The following is a 21,981-nucleotide window of genomic DNA, read 5'->3' as shown; positions in this document are numbered from 1 at the left end:
GGGTGCCATGCTGTACCCCAAATCTGGGTGCAATGCTCCAAATCTGGGTGCAACCCTGCACCCCAAATCTGGGTGCCATGCCGTACCCCAAATCTGGGTGCAATGCTCCAAATCTGGGTGCCATGCTGTACCCCAAATCTGGGTGCAATGCTCCAAATCTGGGTGCGACCCTGCACCCCAAATCTGGGTGCCATGCCGTACCCCAAATCTGGGTGCAATGCTCCAAATCTGGGTGCCATGCTGTACCCCAAATCTGGGTGCAATGCTCCAAATCTGGGTGCGACCCTGCACCCCAAATCTGGGTGCCACGCTCCAAATCTGGGTGCAACCCTGCACCCCAAATCTGGGTGCAATGCTCCAAATCTGGGTGCAACCCTGCACCCCAAATCTGGGTGCAATGCTCCAAATCTGGGTGCAACCCTGCACCCCAAATCTGGGTGCCACGCTCCAAATCTGGGTGCAATGCTCCAAATCTGGGTGCCATGCCGTACCCCAAATCTGGGTGCAACGCCCCAAATCTGGGTGCAACGCTCCAAATTTGGGTGCGACCCTGTGCCCCAAATCTGGGTGCAATGCTCCAAATCTGGGTGCCATGCTGTACCCCAAATCTGGGTGCAATGCTCCAAATCTGGGTGCAACCCTGCACCCCAAATCTGGGTGCAATGCTCCAAATCTGGGTGCAACCCTGCACCCCAAATCTGGGTGCCACGCTCCAAATCTGGGTGCAATGCTCCAAATCTGGGTGCCATGCCGTACCCCAAATCTGGGTGCAACGCCCCAAATCTGGGTGCAATGCTCCAAATCTGGGTGCCATGCCGTACCCCAAATCTGGGTGCAACGCCCCAAATCTGGGTGCAACGCTCCAAATTTGGGTGCGACCCTGTGCCCCAAATCTGGGTGCAATGCTCCAAATCTGGGTGCCATGCTGTACCCCAAATCTGGGTGCAGCGCCCCAAATCTGGGTGCAATGCTCCAAATCTGGGTGCAATGCCCCAAATCTGGGTGCAACCCTGTGCCCCAAATATGGGCGCAATGCCCCAAATCTGGGTGCCATGCTGTACCCCAAAGATTGGGTGCAACACTCCAAATCTGGGTGCGTCACTGCACCCCAAAATGGGGTGCTGGCCTCCCCCAAATCTGGGTGCAATGCCCCAAACCTGGGTGCAACCCTGCACCCCAAATCTGAGTGCATTGCTGCACCCCGAAGCTGGGCGCACGCCAAATCTGGGTGCATCACTGCACCCAAGAATTGGGTGGAATGCTGCACCCCAAATCTGGGTGCAATGGCCCAAGTCTGGGTGCAGTGCTGCAACCCCAAATGGGGTGCTGGGCTCCCCCAACTCTGGGTGCCACCCTGCACCCCAACTCTGGGTGCTCGGGGCCCCCAGCTCGTGTATAAATGGTGTAAATGAAGCGCTGGAGCGTGGCCTTGTCCTTCCCTTGGGGACAGGGGACACGGGAGGGTGCAGGGGTTGAGGACACGGGGACGGGGACATGGGGACACCCCAGTCACAGGGGTTGGGGACACGGGGCTGGGGACACGGGGCTGGGGGACATGGGGCTGTCCCCAGTCACAGGGGTTGGGGACACGGGGCTGGGGGACATGGGGACACCCCAGTCACAGGGGTTGGGGACACGGGGCTGGGGGACATGGGGCTGTCCCCAGTCACAGGGGTTGGGGACACGGGGCTGGGGGACATGGGGCTGTCCCCAGTCACAGGGGTTGGGGACACGGGGCTGGGGGACATGGGGACACCCCAGTCACAGGGGTTGGGGACACGGGGCTGGGGGACATGGGGACACCCCAGTCACAGGGGTTGGGGACACAGGGGTTGGGGACATGGGGGTTAGTGACATGGGAGCTGGGGACACAGGGCTGTCCCCAGTCACAGGGGTTGGGGACACGGGGCTGTCCCCATGCACAGGGGTTGGGGACACGGGAATTGGGGACACGGGGCTGTCCCCATGCACAGGGGTTGGGGACACGGGAATTGGGGACATGGGGCTGTCCCCATGCACAGGGGTTGGGGACACGGAGTTGGGGACACGGGAGTTGGGGACACGGGGTTGGGGACACGGGGCTGTCCCCATGCACAGGGGTTGGGGACACAGGATTTGGGGACACGGGGTTGGGGACACGGGGCTGGGGGACATGGGGACACCCCAGTCGCAGGGGCTGGGGACACGGGGTTGGGGACACGGGGCTGGGGGACATGGGGACACCCCAGTCGCAGGGGCTGGGGACACGGGGTTGGGGACACGGGGCTGGGGGACACGGGGACACCCCAGTCGCAGGGGCTGGGGACACGGGGTTGGGGACACGGGGCTGTCCCCATGCACAGGGGTTGGGGACACGGGATTTGGGGACACGGGGTTGGGGACACGGGGCTGGGGGACACGGGGACACCCCAGTCGCAGGGGCTGGGGACACGGGACGGTCCCCGCGCAGGAGCCGCTTTCCCGTGCGTGTCACCGTGTCACCCCCGCGGCGGCCGCTCCGGGCGGGCAGGAAGGAAAACGCCACCAGCGCCGCTCCGGGAAGCCACCGCGGGGGGGTGACAAGGGGACACAACAGCCCTTCCCGACACGGGGGAGGGGACACCCGCCCCGCCCCCCCCGGCGCCTGCATGTGACACCTCGTGTGTCCCCCCCCCCCGGCGACAAAAGACAGAGGGGGGGTGACACAGGACGCGGCCACCGCCGTGCCCCTTCTGCCACCCCCCGTGTCCCTTTGCCACCGCCCGTTGTCACCCACTCCTCGGGTCTCAGCCGCATCCGGGGGGGGACACGGGACGTGGATGGGGCCACTGTGTCCGTTGTCACCCCCCCCTTGGTGACAAAAATAGGCCGGATCCGGCCAGGAAGGAGCGAGGACTAAAAATAAGTGGCCCCGGCAGGGCCAGGGTCACCGTGTCACCCCCCCGTGTCGTGGGAAGGGGACGGCGGCGGCGGGGACGGAAACGGGGGCGCCAGGAAGGGACAAGGGGACCGGGGGGCCGGGGGGGACACGACGGGGGTGGCACCGCGGGCTGAGGTCCAGGGACGGGGATGGGACATTGCAGGGGACAGGGGTGTCACCACAGCCAGGTAAGTGGGGACAGGGACACGTGGGGACAGGGATGTCACCATGGCCAGGTAAGTGGGGACAGGGACACGTGGGGACAGGGATGGGACATTGCAAGGACACGTGGGGACAGGGATGTCAGCACGGCCAGGTAAATGGGGACAGGGACACGTGGGGACAGAGATGTCACCATGGCCAGGTAAGTGGGGACAGGGACACGTGGGGACAGGGATGGGACATCGCAAGGACACGTGGGGACACGGATGTCAGCACGGCCAGGTAAATGGGGACAGGGACACGTGGGGACAGAGATGTCACCATGGCCAGGTAAGTGGGGACAGGGACACGTGGGGACAGGGATGTCACCACGGCCAGGTAAGCACGGACAGGGACACTGGGGACAGGGATGGGACATTGCAGGGGACAGGGATGTCACCACGGCCAGGTAAGCGGGGACAAGGACACATGGGGACAAGGATGGGACATTGCAGGGACACATGGGGACAGGGATGTCACCACGGCCAGGTAAGCACGGACAGGGACACTGGGGACAGGGATGGGACATTGCAGGGGACAGGGATGTCACCACGGCCAGGTAAGCGGGGACAAGGACACATGGGGACAAGGATGGGACATTGCAGGGACACATGGGGACAGGGATGTCACCACGGCCAGGTAAGCGGGGACAGGGATGTCACTGTGCAGGGACATGTGGGGACAGGGATGGGACATTGCAAGGACACGTGGGGACAGGGATGCCACCGTGCAGGGACATGGACACACATTGTCCCCATGGTCCCCAAGCGCGTCCTCAGACGCGGGGGGGACACACACAAAACATCCCCCCCAGGGTGTGCCCAGCGTGTCCTGGTGTGTCACATGTGTCACCCCCGGTGTGACTCACTGGCATCTGGCGTCACAGCCTTGGGGGGAGGAAGGACCCCCCCCCGACTGGGCAGGGACCCCCCAAAACTGGGCGGGGACCCCCCCAAACTGGTCAAGAAGTCCTGCCCCCTCCCGGCCATCCCGATGTCCCCAAAATCCCTCGGTGCTGGCGCCCCCTAGCGGCCACCCGCGGGGCTGCAGCAGCTGGGGGCGTGGCTTGAGATGGGGGCGTGGTTTGGGAAGGTGGGGCTGCCCGTCTTGACAGTTGAGTTAGGTTGAGTTGAGTTGGGCTGAGTTGGCTTGGGTTGACATGGGCTGAGTTGAGTTGGGTTGAGTAGAGTTGGGTTTGTTTGGGTTGGATTGAGTTGAGATGGGTTGAATTGAATTGAGTGAGATGGGTTGAGTTGAGTTGGGTTGGGTTGAGTGAGTTGAGTTGTGTTGCATTGAGTAGAGCTGGGTTGGGTTGAGTTGGGCGGAGTTGGGTTGGATTGAGTTGAGATGGGTTAAATTGAATCGAGTGAGTTGGGCTGGGTTGAGTTGTGTTGCATTGAGTTGGGCTGAGTGACTTGGGCTGAGTTGAGTAGAGTTGGGTTGGGCTGAGTTGGGTTGAGTAGAGTTGGGTTGGGCTGAGTTGGGTTGAGTAGAGTTGGGTTGGGCTGAGTTGGGTTGAGCTGAGTTGGGTTGAGTTGAGCTGAGTCAGGTTGGATTGAGTAAAGTTGAGTTGGGTTGGGGTGGAGTTGGGTGGGGTTGGGTGGGGTCGGGCGGGGTCGGGTTGAGCTGAGTCGGGTAGGATTGAGCAAGGTTGAGTTGGGTTGTGTTGGGTTGACCTCTCACCATCCTCTCCCCCCAGCCTACCTGCTCCTGGGCCTGACGGGCGTCCTGCTCTTGGCCCAGCCCTTCCAGCGCCCGACGGTGACGCCGTTTCACCTCCGGTGTTAAAACAACACACGGCTCCCGCTGGAGCAGCACGAGGTGCCCCCCACCCCTCCACAGAATACAACGGAATATTCCGATTCTCTTCAAGGCCTTTACGGGACTCTTAAATTCATCGGGGGGGACGCACCAAAAGTCTAAAGCATGAACACCATGGCCAAACCCTCCGCTCCAAAACTCGGTTTATAGAGAAAACACCAAACGAGGGCTCGACCGTCTCTTTATTAGGGGCTGCACCTACAGTTCCTACAAGCGCCCGGGGGCGGGGGGGGCATCGGGGAGGGGGGGGCATTGGGGAGGAGGATGAGGAGGATGAGGAAGGATGAGGAAGGATGAGGAAGGATGAGGGGGCACGGAGCCCTGGGGGCGGCTCAGCGCCCACGTCAACCCCCCCCGGCTGACGCGACGTGTCCCCCCCGACTCCACCCCCAAACGAGGGGTCCCCACCCGTGTCACCCCCCAGGGTGATGCAGGGTCACCCACATGTGTCACCCCCACCCGTGTCACCCTCAGCCCCGATGTGGGGGACGGGATGGGGGGGCAGCTGAGGACGCGCCGGGGGGGTCCCAGCGGCTGGGGGGGGCAGGGCCGGCTCAGGGCCCCCCCGTGTCCTCAGCCCCCCCCTCAGACCTTCTTGCGCTGCGGCCGCACCCTGGGGAAGAGCTGGAGAGGGACGGGGGGTCACGGGGGGGGTCACGGGGGGGGTCACAGGGGGAGTCACGGGGGGTCACGAGATCCACCCTCAGGGCCATGGGGGGGTTGGGGGGGGCCATGGGTGCTGTGGGACCCCCCCGGGGCTGTGGGGTGGCCGTGGGTCCCCCTGGATTCCCCCCCCCCAATAGCCATGGGCACTGTGGGTGCCCCCCAGGGCCGTGGGGTGTCTGTGGGTGCTGTGGGGTGGGGGCTGTGGGGTGGGGGCCGTGGGGTGTCGGTGGGTGCTGTGGGCGCCCCCCAGGGCTGTGGGGTGTCCGTGGCCCCCCCGGGTCCCTGGCCGCTCACCCCGAAGTAGTTCCTGGGCACGTATCCCTCGTGGCCGTACAGGGACCCCCACCACCAGTCGAGCTCGTCGTGGGGGGGCCGGCGCAGGACGGTGACGGGCTCCCCCTCCCGGAACGACAGCTCGTCCCCCAGCTCGGCGCTGTAGTCCCAGAGCGCGTACACGACCCCGCTGTTCTGCACCCCCATGCTCTGCTCCACCTCTGGGGGACGGCACAGGATGAGCCCCCCAGAGCCCCCCAGCACCCCTAGTGCCCCCCCAGCACCCCCATGCTCTGCTCCACCTCTGGGGGGGCCAAGGGGGGTCAGTATCCGCAGTGCCCCCAGGGCTCCCAGTGTCCCCAGTAACCCCAGAACCGCTAGAGCCCCCAGTAACCTCAGTGTCCCCAGTAACCCCAGTTCCCCCAGTAACCCCAGTGTCCCCAGAGCCCCCAGAGCCGCTAGAGCCCCCAGTGTCCCAGTGCCCCCAGTATCCCCAGTTCCCCCAGTAACCTCAGTGCCCCCAGTAACCCCAGTGTCCCCAGTAACCCCAGTGTCCCCAGAGCCCCCAATGTCCCAGTGCCCCCAGTATCCCCAGTAACCTCAGTGCCCCCAGTAACCCCAGTGTCCCCCAGTGTCCCCAGAACCGCTAGAGCCCCCAGTGTCCCAGTGCCCCCAGTAACCCCAGTGCCCCCAGTAACCTCAGTGTCCCCAGTAACCCCAGTGTCCCCAGAACCACTAGAGCCCCCAGTGTCCCCAGTCCCCCCAGTGTCCCCAGCAACCCCAGTTCCCCCAGTAACCCCAGTGTCCCCAGAGCCCCCAGAACCGCTAGAGCCCCCAGTGTCCCAGTGCCCCCAGTAACCTCAGTGTCCCCAGAACCGCTAGAGCCCCCAGTGTCCCAGTGCCCCCAGTAACCCCACTGCCCCCAGTAACCTCAGTGCCCCCGGTAACCCCCGTGTCCCCAGAGCCCTCAATGTCCCAGTGCCTCCAGTATCCCCAGTAACCCCAGTGTCCCCCAGTAACCCCAGAACCGCTAGAGCCCCCAGTGACCCAGTGCCCCCAGTATCCCCAGAGCCCCCAGTAACCTCAGTGTCCCCAGTAACTCCAGTTCCCCCAGTAACCCCAGTGTCTCCAGAGCCCCCAGTAACCCCAGTGCCCCCAGTTCCCCCAGTGCCCCCAGTTCCCCCAGTGTCCCCAGCGCCCCCAGTGTCCCCAGCGCCCCCAGTGTCCCCAGTTCCCCCAGTGTCCCCAGCGCCCCCAGTGTCCCCAGTTCCCCCGGTGTCCCCAGTTCCCCTGGTGTCCCCAGTGCCCCTGGTGTCCCCAGTTCCCCCAGTGTCCCCAGTTCCCCCGGTACCGGTGAGGTAGTTGTAGCAGTCGGCGTAGCCCTCGCGGTAGGGGTCACACTTCTCCACGGCCAGGCTGCCGTCGCTGCTGGTGGTGGCGAACACGGCGGCCCCGTGGCGCACGAGGGCCACGCACACGCTCGTGTCGTTGCACGAGGCCGCGCAGTGCAGGGGGGTCCTGGAACCGCCGCAATGGGGGGTCAGGGGGTGAGCACCCCCGGGACCCCCAGTGTCCTGGGGGTGGGGGTCCCATGTCCATCCCCACCCCCAGGGGCTGTACTGGGGTCCCCAGTCACAAGGGTTATTGGGGTCCCCGGTCACAGGGATTATTAGGGGTCCCTGGTCACAAAGGTTATTGGGGTCCCCATCCCCAGTCACAAGGGTTATTGGGGTCCCCAGTCACAGGGATTATTAGGGGTCCCTGGTCACAAAGGTTATTGGGGTCCCCATCCCCAGTCACAAGGGTTATTGGGGTCCCCAGTCACAGGGATTATTGGGGGTCCCCGGTCACAAGGGTTATTGGGGTCCCCATCCCCAGTCACAGGGGTTACAGGGGTCCCCAGTCACAGGGATTATTGGGGTCCCCATCCCCAGTCACAGGGACTATTGGGGTCCCCAGTCACAAGGGTTATTGGGGTCCCCAGTCACAAGGGTTATTAGGGGTCCCCAGTCACAGGGATTATTGGGGTCCCCATCCCCAGTCACAAGGGTTATTGGGGTCCCCATTCACAGGGATTATTGGGGTCCCCATCCCCAGTCACAGGGACTATTGGGGTCCCCAGTCACAAGGGTTATTAGGGGTCCCCGGTCACAGGGATTATTGGGGTCCCCATCCCCAGTCACAAGGGTTATTGGAGTCCCCAGTCACAGGGATTATTGGGGGTCCCCGGTCACAAGGGTTATTGGGGTCCCCATCCCCAGTCATAAGGATTATTGGGGTCCCCAGTCACAGGGATTATTGGGGTCCCCATCCCCAGTCATAAGGATTATTGGGGTCCCCAGTCACAGGGGTTATTGGGGTCCCCAGTCACAAGGGTTATTGGGGTCCCCATCCCCAGTCACAAGGGTTATTGGGGTCCCCAGTCACAGGGATTATTGGGGTCCCCATCCCCAGTCACAAGGGTTATTGGGGTCCCCAGTCACAGGGTTATTGGGGTCCCCATCCCCAGTCACAAGGGTTATTGGGGTCCCCGGTCACAGGGATTATTGGGGTCCCCATCCCCAGTCACAAGGGTTATTGGGGTCCCCAGTCACAGGGATTATTGGGGTCCCCATCCCCAGTCATAAGGATTATTGGGGTCCCCAGTCACAAGGGTTATTGGGGTCCCCATCCCCAGTCACAAGGGTTATTGGGGTCCCCAGTCACAGGGATTATTGGGGTCCCCATCCCCAGTCACAAGGGTTATTGGGGTCCCCAGTCACAGGGTTATTGGGGTCCCCATCCCCAGTCACAAGGGTTATTGGGGTCCCCGGTCACAGGGATTATTGGGGTCCCCATCCCCAGTCACAGGGACTATTGGGGTCCCCAGTCACAAGGGTTACAGGGGTTCCCCAGTCACAGGGACTATTGGGGTCCCCATCCCCAGTCACAGGGATTATTAGGGGTCCCCATCCCCAGTCATAAGGATTATTGGGGTCCCCAGTCACAGGGATTATTGGGGTCCCCAGTCACAAGGGTTACAGGGGTCCCCATCCCCAGTCATAAGGATTATTGGGGTCCCCAGTCACAGGGACTATTGGGGTCCCCATCCCCATCCCACCAGCTGTGGCTGTGGCGTCCCCCATCCCCCCCAGCCCATTTCGGGGTCCCCCCCAGCCGGTTTCGGGGCCCCCCGCACCATCCGTGGCTGTCGGGGGAGTTGACGTCGGCGCCGCTGGCGATGAGGAAATCCACGATGCCGTAGTTGGCCCCGCAGATGGCGTTGTGCAGCGCGGTGATGCCCTCGGCGTTGGGCTGGCTGGGGTCGTTCAGCTGGGGGGGACACCAGCGTCACCCCCTGTCACCCCCTGCCAGCTCCTGTCCCCCTGTCCCATCCCTGTCCCCCTGTCCCCGTCACCTCGGCCACCACCTGCTGCACCACGTCCAGCTCCCCTGTCCCTGTCCCATCCCTGTCCCCATGTCTCTGTCCCTGTCCCCCTGTCCCATCCCTGTCCCCCTGTCCCTGTCCCATCCCTGTCCCTGTCCCCGTCACCTCGGCCACCACCTGCTGCACCACGTCCAGCTCCCCTGTCCTTGTCCCCCTGTCCCATCCCTGCCCCCATGTCCCTGTCACCTCGGCCACCGCCTGCTGCACCACGTCCAGTTCCCCTGTCCTTGTCCCCCTGTCCCATCCCTGCCCCCATGTCCCTGTCCCCATGTCCCTGTCCCCGTCACCTCGGCCACCGCCTGCTGCACCACGTCCAGCTCCCCTGTCCCATCCCTGTCCCCATGTCCCTGTCCCCATGTCCCTGTCCCCGTCACCTCGGCCACCGCCTGCTGCACCACGTCCAGCTCCCCTGTCCCTGTCCCATCCCTGTCCCCATGTCCCTGTCCCCATATCCCTGTCCCCCTGTCACCTCGGCCACCGCCTGCTGCACCACATCCAGCTCCCCTGTCCCATCCCTGTCCCCATGTCCCTGTCCCCATGTCCCTGTCACCTCGGCCACCGCCTGCTGCACCACGTCCAGCTCCCCTGTCCCTGTCCCGTCCCATCCCTGTCCCCATGTCCCTGTCCCCATGTCCCTGTCCCCCTGTCACCTCGGCCACCGCCTGCTGCACCACGTCCAGCTCCCCTGTCCCTGTCCCATCCCTGTCCCCATGTCCCTGTCCCCCTGTCACCTCGGCCACCGCCTGCTGCACCACGTCCAGCTCCCCTGTCCCTGTCCCATCCCTGTCCCCCTGTCCCCATGTCCCTGTCCCCCTGTCACCTCGGCCACCGCCTGCTGCACCACGTCCAGCTCCCCTGTCCCATCCCTGTCCCCATGTCCCTGTCCCATCCCTGTCCCCCTGTCCCCGTCACCTCGGCCACCGCCTGCTGCACCACGTCCAGCTCCCCTGTCCCATCCCTGTCCCCCTGTCCCTGTCCCATCCCTGTCCCCCTGTCCCTGTCACCTCGGCCACCGCCTGCTGCACCACGTCCAGCTCCCCTGTCCTTGTCCCCCTGTCCCATCCCTGTCCCCCTGTCCCTGTCCCCCTGTCACCTCGGCCACCGCCTGCTGCACCACGTCCAGCTCCCCTGTCCCTGTCCCATCCCTGTCCCCATGTCCCCATGTCCCTGTCCCCCTGTCACCTCGGCCACCGCCTGCTGCACCACGTCCAGCTCCCCTGTCCCTGTCCCATCCCTGTCCCCATGTCCCCATGTCCCTGTCCCCCTGTCACCTCGGCCACCGCCTGCTGCACCACGTCCAGCTCCCCTGTCCCTGTCCCATCCCTGTCCCCATGTCCCCATGTCCCTGTCCCCCTGTCACCTCGGCCACTGCCTGCTGCACCACGTCCAGCTCCCCTGTCCCTGTCCCATCCCTGTCCCCCTGTCCCCATGTCCCTGACCCCCTGTCACCTCGGCCACCGCCTGCTGCACCACGTCCAGCTCCCCGCTCAGCGCCGCGTCCAGCAGCAGCACCAGGGGGTCCAGGCGCACACGGGCCCCGGGGCGTCTGCGGGGCGAGGAGGGGGCGCGCAGGGCCGAGCGGCGCTCCTGCCGCCCCGGGGGTCAGGGGGGCCCCGGGGACGGCCCCAGGGCACCCGGTGCTGCACAGCACCCAGGGGACACCCCCAGGGCACCTTGGGGACACCCAGCACCATGTGGCAGCCAGGAGGACACCAGGGGACCCTGCAGGGCACGTCTGGTGGCACTGGGCACCGTTTGCCACCTCTGGGGACACTGGGGGACACTGGGGACACCAGGGAGCCCACGGGACACTGGGGACAGTCCCCCCCAGGGGACAACCACCATTGCCTGGGGTCCCCAAGGAACATTGGGGGACACCAGGGAGCCCACAGGACACTGGGGACAGTCCCCCCCCAGGGGACAACCACCATTGCCTGGGGTCCCCCAGGAACATTGGGGGACACCAGGGAGCCCATGGGACACTGGGGACAGTCCCCCCCAGGGGACAACCACCGTTGCCTGGGTCCCCAAGCAACATCGGGCGCTCACCGGGGCGGGCGCGGGGCTGGCGGGGGCGGGCGCCGGGGGGCCGTGCGTGGCCGGGCGGCTGTCGGGGGGCTCGGCGGCGGGGGGCTCGGGCAGCTGGGGGTCCGCGCGGTGCAGCAGGCGCGGGATGAGCTGCCGGTAGCGGGTGGGCGGCAGCGTGGGGCCCGGGCTCTGCTCCATGGACCCGCGGCGCTTGAGCGGCCGCGGCATCTCGGCCAGGACGCGGGCGACCTCCTGGAACTCGGGGACCCGCTGGGCCTCGGGGGGCAGCAGCGGCTGCAGCCGCGTGGGGCTCAGCGGCCGCTCCAGCCCCTCGGCCTCCCCGGCCGGCAGCAGCTCCAGCTCCGCGTCCCCCTCCGCGGGCAGCGAGTCGGGGGGCGCGGGACGGACCGGGCCTGGGGGGGACACGGGGGAGCGTGAGGCGCCCAAGTCGGGGGGCAGCACAGGGGAGCCCCAGGGACCCCCACCCCGGGTTCACCATGGACCCCGTTCCATGGGGGGGCAGCACAGGGGAGCCCCAGGGACCCCCACCCCGGGTTCACCATGGACCCTGTTCCATGGGGGGTTCAGCACAGGGGAGCCCCACGGACCCCCCACCCAGGGTTCACCATGGACCCCGTTCCGTGGGGGGGCAGCACAGGGGAGCCCCAGGGACCCCCCACCCCGGGTGCCCTGTTCCATGGGGGGTTCAGCACAGGGGAGTCCCACGGACCCCCCACCCAGGGTTCACCATGGACCCCGTTCCGTGGGGGGGCAGCACAGGGGAGCCCCAGGGACCCCCCACTCAGGGTACCCCGTTCCATGGGGGGTTCAGCACAGGGGAGCCCCAGGGACCCCCCACCTCAGGTACCCCATGGACCCCCCACCCCAGGGGGTTCAGCACAGGGGAGCCCCAGGGACCCCCTGCCACGGGGGGTCAGAACATCAGAGCCCCATGGACCCCCCACCCAGGGTGCCCCAGGGACCCCCCACCCCAGGTGCCCCGTTCCATGTGGGGTTCAGCACAGGGGAGTCCCACGGACCCCCCACCCCGGGTTCACCATGGACCCCGTTCCGTGGGGGGGCAGCACAGGGGAGCCCCAGGGACCCCCCACCCCGGGTGCCCCGTTCCATGGGGGGTTCAGCACAGGGGAGTCCCACGGACCCCCCACCTCAGGTACCCCATGGACCCCCCACCCCAGGGGGTTCAGCACAGGGGAGCCCCAGGGACCCCCTGCCACGGGGGGTCAGAACATCAGAGCCCCATGGACCCCCCGCCCCAGGGGGTTCAGCACAGGGGAGCCCCAGGGACCCCCTGCCACGGGGGGTCAGAACATCAGAGCCCCATGGACCCCCCACCCAGGGTGCCCCATGGACCCCCCGCCCCAGGTACCCCGTTCCATGGGGGGTTCAGCACAGGGGAGCCCCAGGGACCCCCTGCCATGGGGGTTCAGCACAGGGGAGCCCCATGGACCCCCCACCCGAGGTACCCCATGGACCCCCTGCCATGGGGGGTCAGCACAGGGGAACCCCATGGACCCCCCGCCCCAGGGGGTTCAGCACAGGGGAGCCCCATGGACCCCCCACCCTGGGTACCCCATGGACCCCCTGCCATGGGGGGTCAGCACAGGGGAGCCCCATGGACCCCCCACCCTGGGTACCCCATGGACCCCCCGCCCCAGGGGGTTCAGCACAGGGGAGCCCCACTGGCCCCCAAGCCCACATCCTGCCCCAGTAACTCCCATGCCCCCCCCAGCTCCTCACCTTCACCCCCCGGCACGGCCGGGGGGGTCTGCGGCAGCGCCGGGAGCTGCGGCTGCTTTTGGGGGGCGCGGGGGGGCAGGAGGAGTCCCCGGGGACCCCCCGCCCCCTGCTCCCAAAAGGCGTTTTGCAGCTTGAAGATCATGGAGAGGGGCAGGGGCTTGTGGCGGGGGGGGCGCCCGCCCGGGGGGGGCACGGGGATGCGGGACACGGGCTGTTGGGAGAAGAGCCACCCCCGGGGGGGCAGCGAGCCGGGGGCCGAGCGCCGGAACGGCCCCTCCAGGCGCCGCTCGCCCGCCAGCGGAGACACCTTGTAGTTTCGGGGTAACGTGGCGCTGTGACCCCCGTACGGACCCTCCTGGGGGGGAAATGGGGTGTCGGGGGGGGGTCTTGGCCTATCTGACCTGGGGATGGTGGCCGGACCCCCCCCAGCACCCACCTCGACCTTGACCCCCAGCAGCCACCTTAACGTCCCCCCCAGTGCCCACCTTGACCTTGACCTCCCAGCACCCACCTTGACCTTGACCCCCAGCAGCCACCTTAACGCCCCCCCCCAGTGCCCACCTCGACCCCCCCACTGCCCGCCTTGACCTTGACCCCCAGCATCCACCTTGACCTCCCAGCACCCACCTTGACCCCCCCCAGTGCCCACCTTGACCTTGACCCCCAGCATCCACCTTGACCTCCCAGCACCCAGCACCCACCTTGACCTTGACCCCTAGCAGCCACCTTAACCCCCCAGTTCCCACCTTGACCCCTCCCGCCCCCCTTGACCTTGACCCCCAGCGCCCCCCTTGACCTTGACCCCCAGCACCCACCTTGACCCCCCCGGCCCCGTCCAGGCTCGACTCCCTCCAGGGTGTGAGTCCCATTGACGGGCGCAGGGTCGGCTGCCCCTCCACGGGGCCTGGGGGGGGGACAGAGCTCAGAGGGGCGGGGGGGGCAGGGGGACGGTGCCCCCCAAGGCCTGGACCCCCCCGACCAACCAAACCAACAGCCTCAGACCCCCCCGTGGTGCCCCCCAAACCCTGGACACCCCAGCACCCAACCCCCCCCATGGTGCCCCCCAAACCCCAGACCCCCCCAGCACCCAAACCCCCCATGGTGCCCCCCGGGCCCCCCCTCACGCTCGTAGCCCCCCGAGCTGGGGGGTTTCTTCTCATAGGCCACGTCCAGGTCCGACTCGTTCCAGCTTTTCTGCGGCCGCCGCTTGATCACGATGTCGTCTGGGGGGGGGACACGGGGCTGTGACCCCCCCGGAATGGACCCACAGCCTTGAGTTGGGGTACGGGGGTGGATGGGGGACCCCGGGGGGGGGGTCACACGGGGACAGGGACACCCCAGGGTGGGGACACCCCAGGACGGGAGCAGGAGCCCCCCAGAAGGAATTGGGGACACCAAGGGACAGGGACACCCCGAGATGGGAACAGGAGCCCCCCAGAAGGAACTGGGGACACCGGGGGACAGGGACACCCCGAGATGGGAACAGGAGCCCCCCAGAAGGAATTGGGGACACCAGGGACACCCCGAGATGGGAACAGGAGCCCCCCAGAAGGAACTGGGGACACCTGGGGACAGGGACACCCCGAGATGGGAACAGGAGCCCCCCAGAAGGAACTGGGGACACCGGGGGACAGGGACAACCCCGGTGGTTTGGGGGGGCCCAGCAGCACCCCAGGACGAGGACACGCCAGGATGGGGACCCCCACCCCGCACCCCCAAAACCCAGAGACCCCCACCTTACCCTGCGCCCGGAAGGGCCCGGGGGGGCCGCTGAGGGAGGGGTACAGCCCGTGTGCCTCGTACGGGGGGGGCGCGGGGAAGAACACGGAGCCCTCGCCCGGTCGGGGGGACCCCCCGAACCCCAAGAACTCATAGGGGCGGTGGGGGCGCGGGGAGGGGGCTCGACCCCCCAGCCCCTCGTAAGGCACCGCCAGCACTTTGGGGCGCGGAGAAGGGGCCCGATCCTCCCCCGGCAGGTAATGGGGGGGCCGGGGGGAGCTGGGGCGCCCCCCCAGGTCCCCCGACACCTCGGGGGTCTCCAGGCTCCTCCGGCCGAGGGGCGAGCGGGTGCGGTCGGGGCTGTACGGCTCCTGCAAGGGGGGGGTTATCGGGTACGGGGGCGGCAACGGGGTGACCCCCAAGGGCCCCCCCCAAGCCCCAGGTGGTACCTTGGGGGGGCCGGGGCCGTCGGTCCAGAGCGACTCGAGCTGCCGGGACAGCTCGTCCACTTTGGCCACCGCCGTGTCCAGCTCCACCTGCTTCAGGTCCATGTGCTGCATGGCCAGCGCTGGGGGGGGCGCAGGTTATTGGGGGGGGGGGGCGGGGGTCAGGGTGCACCCCTAAAGCGCCCCCCCCCCCACTTTCAGCCCCCCCACACTCACACTGGAAGGTGAGGTCCAGCAGGTCCTGGGCGCTGCGCAGCCGCTCGCTCGCCATCCTGGGGGGGACACGGGCGGGGACGCCCCCGTTTGGGAAGGGACACCCCCGTTTGGGAAGGGACACCCCCATTTGGGGGGGGCACCCCAAACCCCACCCAGCGCCCCGATCCCCTGGGAACGCGCGGAGCGGGGACGTGTCCCGACCCGCTCGCCTCTCATCAGCGTAATTACCGGTAATTAATCCATCGCAAGGGGCGGGTTCCGCCCCCCGTCCCTCCCCGGGGCAGAGCGCTGGGGCGGGGGGGGGCAGCCGATGTTAAAGGGCCCCCCCCAGCGTGGGGGGTGGGCTGGAGGGGGGACCCCCGCCGTGGGTGCCCCGGGGGGTGGGGGGGGATGTGGGGGGGGATGTGGGGGGGGATGTGGGGTGTCCCCCCCCCCTTCCTCCCCCCGCGGCCCCACCCGGGCGGCCCCACCCGGCGCTGCCCCCCCCCGGGAGACGGGACGAGCCCCAGCTCGCCCCGGGGGGGGCGGCGAGACGCTGGGAAAGAACCCAGGCGTCCGGGGCACCCATGGGCGCCGGGAGAGAACCCAGGCGTCCGGGGCACCCAGGGGTGCTGGGAGAGAACCCAGGCGTCCGGGGCACCCAGGGGTGCTCCCCCCGACCCTCAGCACCCCAAACCGGACCCCAATCCCCCCCGCCCCCCCCCCAGCCCGAATCAGCCCGAGGCACCCACGGGTGCGCCCCCCCCCACCCAGCACCCCCGTGTCCAGAGCGCTCCGCGAAACGGACCCAGGCGTCCTGGCACCCAAGGGTGCTCCCCCCCCCAGCCAGCGCCCCGAACCGGCCCCACAGGTGCTCGCAGCCCCCGACCCCCCCGCACCCCGAACCTGCCCCACGCGGGTCCGGTACCTGGTGGGTGCGGGCGGCGCGTTCCCGCGGCCCCTCCGCCCAATTCCAGAGCGCTGGGTCACGCGGGGGGGCCGCGCCCTGCGCCCCGGGGTGCGGGGGGGCAGGTCCCACGGGGGGGGGCGGGACCCACGGGGGGGGGGGGAGCCCACAGAGGGGGGTCCCACGAGGCGGGGGCGGGTCCCACGCGGGGGGGAACCCACAGAGGGGGGTCCCACGAGGTGGGGGGGGCAGGTCCCGCGTGGGCGGGGCGACCGGGGCGGCACGTGGGTCCCGCGGGGTTTGGGGTGTGGGGGGGGCCGGATCCCACGGGGCTGAGTCCCGGCACTCCCCCCACCCGGTACCTGCAGCGCCGGCACCTCCCAGCGTCGCCCGGTCGCGGCGGGTCGGGGGAGCCCCCGGTGTTCGCTGCGGTCCGGGGCTGGTTCCCCCCCACGCCCGGCGTCGCGGCCCCACGGGTGACCGGGCGCGCCCACCGCGGGCTCCCGGGAGGTCTCTGCCCCTTTAAACGCCGCCGCGCCGCATTCCGGACACGCCCACTGGGGGGCGTGGCCCAGCGGCAGGCACCGCCCCCCCGCCGGAGCGGACCAACTGCCTCGCGGGGACGGGGGGGGGCGCGGAAACGCTCCCGCGCTGAGCGGCTGGGTGGGCGCGCCCGCCGGGGGCGGGGCCACGCGGGGCGCGCGGCGACACATGGAGGGTGAGCGGAGGGACCCGGGGACACGGGGGGACACGGGGGGACCCGGGGGGACACGGGGGGACATGGGGGGACACGGGGGGATATGGGGGGACCCGGGGACATGGGGGGACCGGGGGGACACGGGGGGATATGGGGGACATAGGGACATGGGAACATGGGGGGACATGGCGGGATATGGGGGGGCACAGGGGGACATGGGGGGACACGGGGGGATATGGGGGGACATGGAGGGATATGGGGGGGCACAGGGGGACATGGGGACACAGGATATGGGGGGACACGGGGGGACAGGGGGGGACACGGGGGGATATGGGGGGACATGGAGGGATATGGCGGGACATGGGGACACGGGGGGACCCGGGGGAAATGGGGGGACCCGGGGACACACGTGGGACCCCGGCCTGGGCGCACGCGGGGGTCGCATCGCCCCGTTTTGCCCCCCAGGGCCCGTGCGGTTCCGCTGCCCCCCCGAGTTCGAGCCCGCGCCGCCCTCGGGGCCCCCCCGGGCGCGGGGGGGGGGCCTAGGGGGGCCGAACACCGAGATCTGGCTCATCCGTGCGCCCGCCGATTTCTGCCCAGAGAGGTGGGGGGACGGGGACGTGGGGGGGCTGGGACATGGGGGGGGACACAGGGACATGGGGGGCTGGGACATGGGGCGGGACACAGGGACATGGGGGGGCACAGGGACATGGGGGGGCTGGGACATGGGGGGACACAGGGACATGGGGGGACACAGGGACATGGGGGGGGACACAGGGATGTGTTGGGGGGCACAGGGACATGGGGGGGACACAGGGACATGGGGGGGCTGGGACATGGGAGGATACATGGACATGGGGGGGGACGACACAGGGACATGGGGGGCACAGGGACATGGGGACACACAGGGACCTGGGGGGGACAGTGACATCAGGGGGTCACAGCATCACTGGGGTCACTGTCCCCCCCCCAGCCTGGAGGGCTGCGCGGTGCCGCTGGCCGGGGGGGTGCAGCTCCAGGCCCCCCAGGCCGGGGACGCTGCCCCACAGCTCTATGGGGTGCGGGGGGTCCCGGGGGGGGCCGGTACCCCCCTCCTCCTGGCCCCCCCCGGCCCCGACGGCCCCCTGGGCTGCGCCCCCCCGCTCCGCGGCTGCATCACCATCACCCAGCGCTTCGGGCCCCCCCCGGCCAGGAGGAGGAGGAGGACGAAGGAGCAGCCGGAAGGGCCCCAGGAGTCACCCCCGGGGGGGGCAGCACCGGGAGCCCCCCCAGAAACCGGGGTGACCCCCGGGGAGGCGCCCAAGAGGAAGAAGCACAAAGGGGAGAAGCTGCGGTGACCCCGGGGGGGTCCTCGTGTGTGTGTCCCCCCCGAGATGCCGTGTCACCAATAAACACCATTTGTTATAAAAACGGAGATTGGGGGGGGGGGGGGGGGGGGCATTTATTATAAAAACACAAACTTTGGGAGGTGCCATTCACTATAAAAACGGAGATTTGGGGGGGGCATTTATTATAAACACAGAGACTTTGCGGGGGGGCATTTATTATAAAAACTCAGACTTTGGGGGGTGCCATTTATTACAAAAACAGATTTTGGGGGGACAGCGGCTCATTTTGGGGGGGGCAGCGGCTCATTTTGGGGGGGTTTGAGGAAGGGCTCGTGCAGGATGTCGAAGAGACGCTTGGCCTGGGGGGGAAGGGGCTGTGAGGGGGGGTGGGGGGGTCACAGCCCCCTCCGTGTCCCCCCCACCACGTCCCCGCTCACCTTTTGGGGCCCAATCCCAGGACAGAGGGACAGATCCTCACGGGACGCACGGACCACGTTCGCCAGCGACTGGGGGGGGGCAGAAGGGGGGGCAGGGGATTTTGGGGGGGCAGGGGGGTGAGGGGGGGTCCGTGTCAGCCGGTGCCCCCCCAGGGAGCGGGGGGAACTCACCCCAAAAGCCGTGAGGAGGCTCAGGGCGTCCGGCTTGTTCACGGACTTGACGCTGCTCAGACAATCGGTCATCTGGGGGGGGGCACAGCAGGGTGGGGGGGTCAGGGCACCCCCACGGTCCCACACTGGGGTGGGGGGGGTCAGGATCCCCAGATTGGGATTTGGGGGGGGGCGTCACGGTTCCCAGATCGGGGTTTGGGAGAGTCAGGGGTCCCAGATTGGGATTTGGGGGGTCAGGGTCCCAAATTGGGGCTCGGGGGGTCAGGGACCCCTCAGGGCCCCAAATTGGGATTTGGGGGGTCAGGGGACCCCAAGGATGCCCACATTGGGGTGCAGGAGGTTTGGGCACCCCCAGGATGCCCATATTGGGGTTCGGGGGGCCAGGGGACCCCCGGGATGCCCACGTTGGGGACCCCCAGGCTGCCCACGTTGGGGTTCGGGGGGGCCCAGCTCACCCGGGACAGGAAATCCTGCTCCACTCGCTCCTTGAGCAGGTCGGGCGGTTTCTGCTCGTACGCCTTGTAGGTCTCCAAGTACCGGGCGGCCTCCTCGGGGCTGGGGGGCACAGGGGGGTCCCCAGATTCCAGCCGTACCTCCAGGCCAGCAGCAGCATGCAGGGGTGGGTGGGGGGCACAGGGGGGTCCCGAATTCCAGCCGTACCTCCAGGCCAGCAGCAGCGTGCAGTCGGTCAGGATGCAAACCTTGGCCAGCTCCTTCAGCGCCTGCTGAGGGTCCTTCTGCGGGGACACGGGGGACGAGACTGTGAGGGGACGGGGCAGAGGGGACCCGGAGGACAAGGGGACAGGACTGGGAGGGGACGGAGGGGACAGAGGGACAAGGACAGTGAGGGGACAGGAACGGAGGGGACAGAGGGACAAGGACAAGGAGGGGATGGAGGGGACAGGAATGGAGGGGACAGAGGGGCAAGGACAGTGAGGGGATGGAGGGGACAGGAACGGAGGGGACAGAGGGACAAGGACAGTGAGGGGACAGGAACGGAGGGGACAGAGGGACAAGGACAGTGAGGGGACGGAGGGGACAGGAACGGACAGGACAGAGGGACAAGGACAGTGAGGGGATGGAGGGGACAGGAACGGAGGGGACAGAGGGACAAGGACAGTGAGGGGACGGAGGGAACGGACAGGACAGAGGGACAAGGACAGTGAGGGGATGGAGGGGACAGGAAAGGAGGGAACAGAGGGACAAGGACAGTGAGGGGACAGGAACGGAGGGGACAGAGGGACAAGGACAGTGAGGGGATGGAGGGGACAGGAACGGAGGGGACAGAGGGACAAGGACAGTGAGGGGACGGAGGGGACAGGAACGGAGGGGACAGAGGGACAAGGACAGCGAGGGGACGGAGGGGACAGGAAAGGAGGGAACAGAGGGACAAGGACAGCGAGGGGACGGAGGGGACGGAGGGGACAGGGCCGGCACACGGGGCCTCTCACCACGTCCACCTGCAGCAGCAGCAGCTGCAGCCCGTAGCTCCGGCCCAGGTGCCGCAGGCGCTCGTGGATGTATCCGGGGTTGAGGTGGTGGTAGCGCAGGCTGGGGGGACAGCAGGGCCGGGGTGACACCGCGGGGCCCCCCGGGACCCCCGGGAGCCCCCGCTCACCTCAGGAACAGGGCGCAGCTGCTCTGACCCAGCACGTAGTCGGGGACGACGTCACCGAACTCCCAGGGGACGTTGCGGATGAACTTGAGCACCGGGTTCCCCCGCTGAGGGGAGAGGGGGACGGGTCAGGGGGGTCGGGAGCGGGGGCCGGTCCCCGTGGGTCCCCGTGTTAACCCACGACACTGGGGGCCGGTCCCCGTGGGTCCCCATGTTAACCCACGACACTGGGGGCCAGTCCCCGTGGGTCCCCATGTTAACCCAGAACACTGGGGGCTGGTCCCCGTGGGTCCCACGACACTGGGGGCTGGTCCCCGTGGGTCCCCGTGTGTCCCACGCCACTGGGGGCTGGTCCCCGTGGGTCCCCATGTTAACCCACGACACTGGGGGCCGGTCCCCGTGGGTCCCCATGTTAACCCACGACACTGGGGGCTGGTCCCCGTGGGTCCCCGTGTTAACCCACGACACTGGGGGCCGGTCCCCGTGGGTCCCCGTGTGTCCCACGACACTGGGGGCCGGTCCCCGTGGGTCCCCGTGTGTCCCACGACACTGGGGGCCGGTCCTCGTGGGTCGCAATGTTAACCCACGACACTGGGGGCTGGTCCCCGTGTGTCCCACGACACTGGGGGCCGGTCCCCGTGGGTCCCAATGTTAACCCACGACACTGGGGGCCGGTCCCCGTGGGTCCCCGTGTGTCCCACGACACTGGGAGCCGGTCCTCGTGGGTCCCCGTGCGTCCCACGACACTGGGAGCCGGTCCTCGTGGGTCCCCGTGTGTCCCACGACACTGGGAGCCGGTCCTCGTGGGTCCCCGTGCGTCCCACGACACTGGGGGCCGGTCCCCGTGGGTCCCCGTGTTAACCCAGAACACTGGGGGCCGGTCCCCGTGGGTCCCCGTGTGTCCCACGCCACTGGGGGCCGGTCCCCGTGGGTCCCCGTGTGTCCCACGCCACTGGGGGCTGGTCCCCGTGGGTCCCCATGACACCGGGGCCCGGTCCCCGCGTGTCCCCGCGTGTCCCCCGCCACCGGGGCCCGGTCCCCCCGAGCCGGCCCCGCGTCCCCCCCAGCGCTGCCGCCCCCTCACCTGCCGCGGACTGACCACGATGCTGCTGCTCTTGGCGCCCGGTTTGAGCGCGGGCAGCGGGGCCGGGTCCCCGGGACCCTCCGGGTTCAGCAGGACCGGGCTCCCCGCCGCCATGACGGAGCGCGGGGCGCGCCGGGACGGCTTGGGGCCGCGGCCACGCCCCCTCGGCGCGGCGATTGGCCCACAGCCTCGGAACCCCGCCCCCCCGCGCGGCGATTGGTGGCTGCCGTGTCAATCACGCGCGCGGATCCGCCTTCCCCCTCCCGAGTGCCTCTTGCGCATGCGTAATAACCGCTCCTCCCGCCT

At 68.4% G+C, this 21,981-nt stretch overlaps 4 protein-coding genes across 8 annotated transcripts; 1 reads left to right on the top strand and 3 right to left on the bottom strand.

Moving 5' to 3' along the window:
* Window positions 1-5,094: 5,094 nt before the first annotated feature.
* Window positions 5,095-16,854, bottom strand: PPP1R13L (protein phosphatase 1 regulatory subunit 13 like). 2 transcript variants are annotated; one of them, XM_065655144.1, is made up of 13 exons: window positions 16,706-16,854; window positions 15,458-15,513; window positions 15,245-15,363; window positions 14,818-15,166; window positions 14,201-14,299; window positions 13,892-13,980; window positions 13,077-13,431; window positions 11,337-11,728; window positions 10,737-10,874; window positions 9,039-9,172; window positions 7,212-7,378; window positions 5,882-6,081; window positions 5,095-5,545 (listed from the first exon to the last, which is right to left on the bottom strand). In XM_065655144.1, exons 2-13 carry the CDS (start codon window positions 15,510-15,512, stop codon window positions 5,507-5,509), a joined length of 2,136 nt encoding a protein of 711 aa, XP_065511216.1. In that variant the 5' UTR covers window position 15,513; window positions 16,706-16,854; the 3' UTR covers window positions 5,095-5,506. The 2 variants fall into 2 exon arrangements, with proteins under 2 accessions (XP_065511216.1, XP_065511217.1); XM_065655145.1 differs by lacking the exon at window positions 16,706-16,854 and adding an exon at window positions 16,365-16,423.
* Window positions 15,692-17,056, bottom strand: LOC136001032 (proline-rich protein 2-like). The gene is made up of 2 exons (XM_065655083.1): window positions 16,343-17,056; window positions 15,692-15,745 (listed from the first exon to the last, which is right to left on the bottom strand). The coding sequence occupies exons 1-2, from the start codon at window positions 17,054-17,056 to the stop codon at window positions 15,692-15,694; spliced, it is 768 nt and encodes a 255-aa protein (XP_065511155.1).
* On the top strand, window positions 17,033-18,450 carry POLR1G (RNA polymerase I subunit G). The gene is made up of 3 exons (XM_065655254.1): window positions 17,033-17,061; window positions 17,506-17,644; window positions 18,014-18,450. The coding sequence occupies exons 1-3, from the start codon at window positions 17,055-17,057 to the stop codon at window positions 18,375-18,377; spliced, it is 510 nt and encodes a 169-aa protein (XP_065511326.1). The 5' UTR covers window positions 17,033-17,054; the 3' UTR covers window positions 18,378-18,450.
* Window positions 18,451-18,566: 116 nt separating this feature from the next.
* Window positions 18,567-21,817, bottom strand: ERCC1 (ERCC excision repair 1, endonuclease non-catalytic subunit). 4 transcript variants are annotated; one of them, XM_065655226.1, is made up of 9 exons: window positions 21,676-21,817; window positions 20,595-20,698; window positions 20,428-20,527; window positions 19,637-19,713; window positions 19,432-19,531; window positions 18,977-19,048; window positions 18,806-18,874; window positions 18,642-18,727; window positions 18,567-18,609 (listed from the first exon to the last, which is right to left on the bottom strand). In XM_065655226.1, exons 1-8 carry the CDS (start codon window positions 21,787-21,789, stop codon window positions 18,650-18,652), a joined length of 714 nt encoding a protein of 237 aa, XP_065511298.1. In that variant the 5' UTR covers window positions 21,790-21,817; the 3' UTR covers window positions 18,567-18,609; window positions 18,642-18,649. The 4 variants fall into 4 exon arrangements, with proteins under 4 accessions (XP_065511298.1, XP_065511296.1, XP_065511299.1 ...); XM_065655224.1 differs by having other exon boundaries at window positions 18,567-18,727; XM_065655227.1 differs by having other exon boundaries at window positions 18,567-18,727; window positions 20,437-20,527.
* Between the last annotated feature and the right edge of the window lie 164 nt (window positions 21,818-21,981).

Source organism: Caloenas nicobarica, chromosome 37 (genome assembly GCF_036013445.1).
Source record: "Caloenas nicobarica isolate bCalNic1 chromosome 37, bCalNic1.hap1, whole genome shotgun sequence".
Lineage (NCBI taxonomy): Eukaryota > Metazoa > Chordata > Aves > Columbiformes > Columbidae > Caloenas > Caloenas nicobarica.
The sequence above is the reverse complement of the archived record's forward strand: the minus strand, read 5'-3'. Positions and strand labels throughout refer to the sequence as shown.

Bases quoted from the DNA above. Each gene is read 5' to 3' on its own strand.
- POLR1G (XM_065655254.1), top strand. The intron at 17,645-18,013 runs GTGGGGGGACGG...TCCCCCCCCCAG, and splicing joins GCCGATTTCTGCCCAGAGAG to CCTGGAGGGCTGCGCGGTGC.
- LOC136001032 (XM_065655083.1), bottom strand. From the start codon at position 17,056: ATGTGTCGCCGCGCGCCCCGCGTGGCCCCGCCCCCGGCGGGCGCGCCC. The intron at 15,746-16,342 runs GTTCGGGGTGCG...CCCCCGCCCCAG, and splicing joins ACCGGACCCGCGTGGGGCAG to CGCTCTGCCCCGGGGAGGGA.
- ERCC1 (XM_065655224.1), bottom strand. From the start codon at position 21,789: ATGGCGGCGGGGAGCCCGGTCCTGCTGAACCCGGAGGGTCCCGGGGAC. The intron at 19,714-20,427 runs GTGAGAGGCCCC...GTGTCCCCGCAG, and splicing joins TGCTGCTGCAGGTGGACGTG to AAGGACCCTCAGCAGGCGCT. The intron at 19,049-19,431 runs GTGAGCTGGGCC...GCCCCCCCCCAG, and splicing joins AGCAGGATTTCCTGTCCCGG to ATGACCGATTGTCTGAGCAG.
- PPP1R13L (XM_065655144.1), bottom strand. From the start codon at position 15,512: ATGGCGAGCGAGCGGCTGCGCAGCGCCCAGGACCTGCTGGACCTCACC. The intron at 7,379-9,038 runs GTGCGGGGGGCC...CGGCGGTTCCAG, and splicing joins TCCCCCGACAGCCACGGATG to GACCCCCCTGCACTGCGCGG. The intron at 6,082-7,211 runs GTACCGGGGGAA...GCCGTCCCCCAG, and splicing joins CTGCTACAACTACCTCACCG to AGGTGGAGCAGAGCATGGGG.